At 51.4% G+C, this 8,774-nt stretch overlaps 1 protein-coding gene across 1 annotated transcript; it reads left to right on the top strand.

The window, feature by feature from the left end:
• Nucleotides 1–3,073: 3,073 nt before the first annotated feature.
• Nucleotides 3,074–7,417, top strand: LOC147692946 (uncharacterized). The gene is made up of 2 exons (XM_086939563.1): nucleotides 3,074–3,628; nucleotides 6,803–7,417. Exons 1-2 carry the CDS (start codon nucleotides 3,182–3,184, stop codon nucleotides 7,415–7,417), a joined length of 1,062 nt encoding a protein of 353 aa, XP_086795689.1. The 5' UTR covers nucleotides 3,074–3,181.
• The last annotated feature ends 1,357 nt before the right edge of the window (nucleotides 7,418–8,774 follow it).

Here is an 8,774-nt window from a genome sequence, read left to right as displayed (position 1 = left end):
AGGTTAGAAATAATTGCACACGTTAATTCTCTCTTGTGTGGGGACTAATGACTACTAATGTCTTTGGAACATTATCCAGATGATTTTCTATTGTGAGCACCAGGGTCTTTATCTGCATCCGGAACAAAGCATAAACAATTAATATGCATAAAACGGTGTTTAAATAATCCATGAAAGTACACATAGTAAACTTTTAACTCTGCTAGAAATGCCTCCTTTTAAGAGGCTGAAGCAATTATCACCCAGTACTCTACCATTTCCACAAACAATATTCATTTATTAAAATCTACTGACTATTAAATGGGGTCTAATTTGTGAGCAGCGTCCGCACTGTTGAACACAAAGATAGACGCTGACCTGTGCCTGGCTTTTGGTAACATCACATTTTATGTTTGAAACATCTTTGGCAATAGCTAAAAGCTCATTTCTAAAGGTAGATTGTTCTAGAGTGCAGGAAACGTGACCCCCCCCTTCTCTGTGAGGCACCCCCCCCCCTTAAGGGGCAGCAGCTATTCATAAGGAGAGGTGCATGCTGAGATTCTTCCTTTGATCGTAGAACTTTGATAAAAAAAAGAGGCCATCTTTGCGACGCATGTGCCATGGTTTGCAGCAGTATATTTTCTCTTTTTGGAATATATAGGGCCCGATTCACAGAACTAACTTAAGACAAAATCCTAAACTTACTACTTTTGGTATTCACAGAAGTTAGGATTTTGTCTTAAGTTTGTCTTAAGAAACACTTAAGACAGATTTAAGACAAACTTAAGACAAAATCCTCACTTAAGTCTGTCTTAAGTCTGTCTTAAGACAAACTTAAGACAAAATCCTAACTTCTGTGAATACCAAAAGTAGTAAGTTTAGGATTTTGTCTTAAGTTAGTTCTGTGAATCGGGCCGGTAGTATTAAAGCACATGGGAGCAGAGACTTGTGGGCATGTACAGTCTGCTTTTTCAGTGCCCCCACTGTCCAAAACGTCACAGCAAATGCCTTTGATTAAGAGCCAAGAGTATGATGGGCACTGAAGCAGTTCAGGCTTCTGCAGAAACCACAGCACCGAGATGGCCCTCATCGCAACATCAGACAACATCTGCACCATCCTAAATTGAGGCCAGACACCAACACTCATCCCCTTCGAACTATCTGCCACCTTCGACACAGTCTCCCACCACACACTCATCTCCAGACTCTACAAAGCTGGGATTCAAGAAGCAGCTCTCAAGTGGACAGCCTCATTCCTGACCGGAAGGACCTAATGGATTAGACTCCAACTGTTCACCACAGAACCCAAGAACCTCATATGCAAAATCCCATAAAGCTGCTCACTCACACCCTCGCTCTTCAACTTATACATGAATCCACTAGCAAGTATTATTCAGTTATTTTCACGGGTTCCGACACTCTACCCCCCACGCATATCCTGGCTACTGGTGACTAATAAAATACCTAAAGCGCCTGGATTAACCCGTGCCTGAATACCGCCCGATCCATGATGTTCAATAAATAACCCCACATCACACGATCGAACACTTTCTCAGTAGCTAACAATATTAATACCAGATCCCTCCCCTCAGCCTGCGCAAAATCAAATAATATCACAACTTTATTAACAAGTGTGTAACGGGGTCCCCCTTGCGAGCACCGCCACAGGGCGCGAACAGATCCAATGTGACCCCCCCCTCTTCTTTCCACAGCCCACGCAGTATTCGGAGTGGTACAGCCCCGACACCTACAGTTGCGACGAGGAGGACGTATGGCCCTTTAACCAGTCCGGAGGTGTAGAAGAGGCGGAGCCTCACAGGTGGATAAAGGAGGAGAACGCCCAGCACCAGGTGTGTCTATACACCGGAGGAGCGGTCAGAGTGGAGAGGAGCGGAGTGGCAATAGCAGCGAGCAGGAGCGGAGAGAAGAAGGACGAGAGAGCAGCGGAAAAAAGCGGAGGAGAGGAGGAAGCGGAGAGAGCGAGGACAAGCAGAGCGGCAGCATCCGGTGGATCGGCGAGACCCCTCGCTCTGAAGGAGAGCCGACGGATCGGGAGTGAACCTGGGAGCTGATCTCCGAGAGCAGCTCGGACCGAGCATTGCAGGAGGAAGCAGACGGCGAGAAAGCGGAGGAGGAACAGGGAACGCCTGGAGGCCAACAACACGCGTCGCCCAGCCGTACGCCAGGAGGGGTACGGCTCACTGAGGTGCGTAATCGCTTCCTGGGGTGGTTCACCGATAAAGCCAGAAGTCTAGTGGACAGGGGGGGGAGGAACCTGAGGGACGTCTCCCGGGGGAAAAGCACGAGCACTCGCCCTCCTCATTGAGTTAAACGAGCTGATCAGGATCACTGTACTACGTGTTCCCCCTCACTACCCCATCCTTGTGTGTCCCACTGCATTCCTGTGGATCCATTCTGATACTTGCCTCTCTTTTCCTTTTCCCCATCGGCGTCGGCGTGGGCGGCCAGAACGGAGCCTCCAGAGCCCCCTAAGAGACGGAGTCCGGTCCGGAGGAGAGAAGAGGGAACCCGTAGAAAACAGCGCAAAGAGAGAAGCAGATCACCAAGAAGGTCCACAGTTCGAAAAACCTGTACCGATGCACTGTATGAGCAATTAAAAACCAGAGTCACTAAAACACGTCTCCTGCCCTTTTCTGGTCCCGCGGTTACAGTGGTGGAGAATGCGGGCACTGTAGCCATCTGCGACCAGAAGATGGAGGGCGTGGTGCAAGCCCTGGTGCAAGGGCAGGAGAGGCTAGAGAGGTTGGCAGAGCAACAGCTCAGGGCCGCAGAAGCTGACAGAGAACTGATAAAAACAGCCGTGACGGCCCGTGCTCTGGACCCCCCTCTTACGTCCGGCCCAGTGTCCGTAAGCAACATACCCCACACCATAGGTGGGGTCTCGCTGCAAAAGTACCAACCTGGAGAGGACCCCGATGCCTTTTTATTAAATTTTGAGCGGGCGGCCAGAGCCTGTGGATGGCCTGTGGCCAAATGGCCTTTCTTTTTGGCCCCGCTGTTGGTCGGTGAAGCACAAGCCGCTTACCAGGTGGCCAATCCAAGGGGTGACACCCCTTATACGGATATCAAACGGATTATCCTGGACCATCTGGGATTGGACCGGGAAGCATACCGGCTGAGGTTCCGGCGAGAACGAGGCGTAACAGGAGAAACGCCAAAGACTCTGTTTGTCAGATTGAAGATGGCCGCCGACAAGTGGCTCAGCCCGAACGAAAGCACGAAAGAGGAAATAATGGACCGGATTTATTTGGAACAGTTTGTAGAGGCGCTACCCTTTTCCACCCAGAGGTGGCTAAAACAACACCCTGATCTGACGACAGCTCAAGCCGTAGAGATGGCTAACACATACTCACGGGTACAACAGAGACCCCTGCAGGCCCCGGAGTCTGACAAGTCGAAGGCACCCTTCCGACCCGAGAAAAAACCCCTGAGGGTTCCAGAAACACCCAAACCACGGCCCTGGAAAAGCGAACCCCTCCCTCACACGGGACCGCAGTGCTTTGAATGCGGGACCTGGGGTCATATAGCCAGGCATTGCCCCAGGAGAAGACCGGCAGACGAACCGATGGAAGTGGGATATCTGCCCCGAACCGTCCTCTACTCGGCGGAGATGGGACACGCATACCGCGTAAGTATGAGGATAAACGGTAACCCAGTGCAGGCGCTCCTGGATTCTGGCTGCCGCCAGTCGGTAGTACAGGCCCACCACGTAAGGCCCCAGCAGCTCATCCCCCACGAACAAGTATACATCCGATGTGTCCACGGGGATGTGAAGCCCTATCCCGTCGCTCTATTGCCCCTAGAACCCCAGGAAGGACCCGCCGTAAGGGTTCGGGACGGGGTATTGTCTACGCTGCCTGAAGACCTGATAATCGGAACGGACAACCCGGCCTTTTTGTCCATGTTCGAGCGGAGTATGGCCCAGACGAAGAAGACTCTGGAAACAAGGAGACACTCAGAAGCGGTGACGGCTTTGGCGTCCTCGGATCCCTGGACATTAGACCGCAGCTTTCAATTCGCCCAGGCCAATGACGCCACCTTGGTTAACGCCTGGGAGAAGGCACACCACACCCAGGACGAAGACCCAATGCGTTATCCGAGATTATATATCAAAAACGGACTGGTTTACCGACAGGGAGGGAAAGAGGATCCCGAGCAGTTGTTGGTTCCGGTGTCATTCCGCGAACAAGTCCTGTTCTTTTCGCATTCGCATTTGGTGGCCGGTCACACAGGAGCAGAGAAAACCACCCAGAACCTCCTGAAGTGTTTTTACTGGCCTGGGATATACAAAGACGCTTTAACATACTGCCAGGAGTGTGACATTTGCCAAACTAGAAACATGACGAGGCCTCCTGCGGTGCCCTTACAACCCCTCCCCATTATTGGGGTTCCCTTTGAACGGATTGGGATGGACATTATTGGACCTCTCCCAAAAACAAAGAAAGGATATTCATATGTCCTCGTCATCGTCGACTATGCCACGAGATTCCCGGAAGCATTTCCCCTCACCTCCACCACCTCCAAGAACGTGGCTGACAAGATGCTTGAACTATTCACCCGGGTGGGTTTCCCTAAGGAAATACTAACCGACCAGGGGACCCCTTTCGTGTCACGCCTCATGGGGGACGTATGTAAAGTGCTTCACATACACCAGATAAGGACCGCTGTATACCACCCGCAAACCGACGGATTAGTAGAGAGATACAACCGCACCCTAAAATCCACCTTAAGAAAAATGCTGGAAGTCAACAGTAACGAATGGGACCAGGTACTTCCCATTGCTTTGTATGTCATCCGAGGGCAGACCCAAAGCAGTTTAGGGGTCTCGGCATTTGAGATGTTATATGGGAGAAAGCCCCGATCACTATTGGACATGACCAAGGAGGCGTGGGAAAAAGAAACCCCAGAAGAGACCACAAACACCCTGGAATACGCTCGGAACCTGCGCTCCAAGCTAGGGAAACTAAGGGACCTGGCGTTCGCCAATCTCGAGGAATACCAGAACAAACAGAAGAACCTTTATGATAAAGGAAAAAAATGGAGGATCTTGGAAAAAGGAGATTGGGCTCTAGTGTTATTGCCCTCCTCCACACAAAAATTCAAGGCGGAGTGGAGTGGTCCGTATCAAGTAGTGGAGAAGATCGGTAAGACCAGTTACCGGCTACAAGTGAGCGCCAGAAAAAGGCAAGTTTACCACATAAACCTGCTAAAGAAGTGGTTGGGGAAACCCCCCCACCCCGTTCACCTTGCTGAGACGGATAAAAACCCTGGCCTTTCCACGATTCCCCTGCTAGTGATCAACGATGATTTGAGACAGGAGGAAAAACAAGAGTTGCTGGACGTGCTGCTGAAACAAGAACAGGTGTTTTCCGACCTCCCGGGGAAAACCACGCTGGCCGAACACCGAATAGACACCGACCCAGGGAAGACCGTAAAAATACGTCCCTATCGGATCCCAGAGGCCAGGAGACAAGACATACGCCGCGAGGTAACTGACATGTTACAACTCGGGGTCATACGCCCCTCACACAGCAACTGGTCAAGCCCGATCGTCCTCATACCCAAACCGGACGGCTCACGCAGGTTCTGTATGGACTTCCGGGCCCTAAACGCAATCTCGAAGTTCGATGCCTATCCCATCCCTCAGATTGACGAACTCATAGAGAAGTTGGGAGATGCGCAGTACATAAGCACGATCGAACTCACAAAAGGGTACTGGCAGGTGCCGCTAAGAGAGGAGGACCGGCATAAAACAGCCTTTTCAACCGAGGAGGGCCATTATGAGTTTACGGTGCTACCGTTTGGCCTTCACGGTGCACCCGCCACCTTTCAGAGACTTATGAATAATGTACTACACGGTCTGTCGTCCTTCACCTCAGCGTACCTGGACGACATTGTGGTGTTCAGCCCCGACTGGAAGACCCATTTGAGACACCTGTCGCAAGTGTTGGATACCCTGAACCATGCGGGACTGAAGATTAATGCAAAGAAATCACGGATAGCATTTCATAAAGTCAAGTACCTGGGGTACGTCCTGGGACACGGCATGATCGAGCCACAAACGGAGAAAGTCAGGGCCATTTCAGAGGCACCGTTTCCCACCACAAAAAAAGAACTACGTGCGTTTTTGGGGCTAATAGGGTACTATCGACGGTTTATACCGAACTTTGCTCAGGTGGCAGCCCCCCTCACGGACGCCCTGCAGACCTCTGTCAAACAGGCCGCGCTGGCCAATCCCACGGTGGTCATGTTGGACTCATTCAACGAGTTGAAGAAAAGGATCACCTCCACCCCCATCCTCAATTCCCCGGATTATACGCGTCCATTCGCCTTGCACACAGATGCATCCGAGTTTGGGATCGGCGCGGTGCTGTCGCAGGAAGGTCGAGATGGGTTGGACCACCCTATCCTGTTTGTCAGCAGGAAGCTGTTACCGCGGGAACTAAAGTATGCCACAGTAGAGAAGGAGTGCCTGGCTATCCGTTGGGCAGTGGACAAGTTGGCCTATTACCTCGAGGGCCGGCCCTTCTCGCTATACACAGACCATGCGCCCCTTACTTGGATGGCCCGTAACAAATCGAACAACGCCAGGGTCATGAGGTGGTTCCTGGCATTGCAGCCGTTCAACTTCAGGGTGTGCCACAAGCGTGGTGTGGACAACGTTGGGGCTGATTTTCTGTCTCGACACCCGCTTACCGAGCGGAAGCATCCTGGGGGGGAGGTGTGTAACGGGGTCCCCCTTGCGAGCACCGCCACAGGGCGCGAACTGATCCAATGTGACCCCCCCCTCTTCTTTCCACAGCCCACGCAGTATTCGGAGTGGTACAGCCCCGACACCTACAGTTGCGACGAGGAGGACGTATGGCCCTTTAACCAGTCCGGAGGTGTAGAAGAGGCGGAGCCTCACAGGTGGATAAAGGAGGAGAACGCCCAGCACCAGGTGTGTCTATACACCGGAGGAGCGGTCAGAGTGGAGAGGAGCAGAGTGGCGGGAAGCAGCGAGGAGGAGCGGAGAGAAGAAGGACGAGAGAGCAGCGGAAAGGAGCGGAGGAGAGGAGGAAGCGGAGAGAGCGAGGACAAGCAGAGCGGCAGCATCCGGTGGATCGGCGAGACCCCTCGCTCTGAAGGAGAGCCGACGGATCGGGAGTGGACCTGGGAGCTGATCTCCGAGAGCAGCTCGGACCGAGCATTGCAGGAGAAAGCAGACGGCGAGAAAGCGGAGGAGGAACAGGGAACGCCTGGAGGCCAACAACACGCGTCGCCCAGCCGTACGCCAGGAGGGGTACGGCTCACTGAGGTGCGTAATCGCTTCCTGGGGTGGTTCACCGATAAAGCCAGAAGTCTAGTGGACAGGGGGGGGAGGAACCTGAGGGACGTCTCCCGGGGGAAAAGCACGAGCACTCGCCCTCCTCATTGAGTTAAACGAGCTGATCAGGATCACTGTACTACGTGTTCCCCCTCACTACCCCATCCTTGTGTGTCCCACTGCATTCCTGTGGATCCATTCTGATACTTGCCTCTCTTTTCCTTTTCCCCATCGGCGTCGGCGTGGGCGGCCAGAACGGAGCCTCCAGAGCCCCCTAAGAGACGGAGTCCGGTCCGGAGGAGAGAAGAGGGAACCCGTAGAAAACAGCGCAAAGAGAGAAGCAGATCACCAAGAAGGTCCACAGCTCGAAAAACCTGTACCGATGCACTGTATGAGCAATTAAAAACCAGAGTCACTAAAACACGTCTCCTGCCCTTTTCTGGTCCCGCGGTTACAAAGTGCCACCCTCTCTCGTGAAGGGATAAAACCGTGCTGACGCAGAGATACTAATGGAGATATAGCTTTTGCCAACCTGTTCGCCAATATTTTAGTGTATGTTTTCCTGTCACAATTAACCAAGGAGATCGTACGGTAAGATCCCGGATTCTCAGGAGGTTTCCCCTTCTTTTTAAAAACCACAATGGTAGCTTCATCCCAAGTTTTAGGTGCATGGCGTTTTGAGCAGCGCATACCATCTCTAACATCTCTTTCTTTAAGTCATGAAAAAATACCCTATACAGCTCCCCAGGGAGCATATCCGGGCGAGCAGCTTTCCCAATCGCTAAACCATTGACGCTATCTTTAATTCATCCATAGTGATTACATTGTCTAACACCTCCACCTCTTCCTGATCAAGTTGCACAAATTCACCCACCAGCGGCGTATTGTTCACATTAGCAGGTGACTGCTGTGTATACAAGTCAGTATAATACTGATGAAAAATTGCAAGAATTCCCAGAGGTTCAGTCGAGATTAAGCCTGAACTATCCCTAAGACTAGTGATTCTCTGGGATGACTCTTTCATCCGCATTCGGAGCACCAAGCAGGGACCTACTGCCTCACCATACTCATGGCACTCCCTTTTATGAATCAGATATTTCTTGGCATTCCCCTTATTCCAAAGATTGTTGATATTCACCAGACATCGTACTGTATCAGATTCCAACACCTCAATATCCTTACGCTGTGCAATCCCCTGAGTCAATTTTTCCTCAGCTAGTGTCAATTTTAAATATAATTCCTGTAATTCCACTTTAGCCATTTTTTTATAGTGTATGCCAAAGCTTGTTACTTCTCCTCTAAAACAAGCCTGAAAGGCATCCCACAGCACCGGAACCGGAACTGCGTGTTTGTTATTCTCAAAAAATTCCTTGATCCATTTCTGCATATGTTCCTTAAACCTATTGTCAGGGAGTAACTTCTTATCAAATGTAAAGGTTCTTGGAGCAATATCGACTGTAAATGCCGA

This window comes from Lissotriton vulgaris, chromosome 9 (genome assembly GCF_964263255.1).
Source record: "Lissotriton vulgaris chromosome 9, aLisVul1.2, whole genome shotgun sequence".
NCBI classification, from domain to species: domain Eukaryota; kingdom Metazoa; phylum Chordata; class Amphibia; order Caudata; family Salamandridae; genus Lissotriton; species Lissotriton vulgaris.
This window is presented reverse-complemented; position numbering and strand designations above follow the sequence as displayed.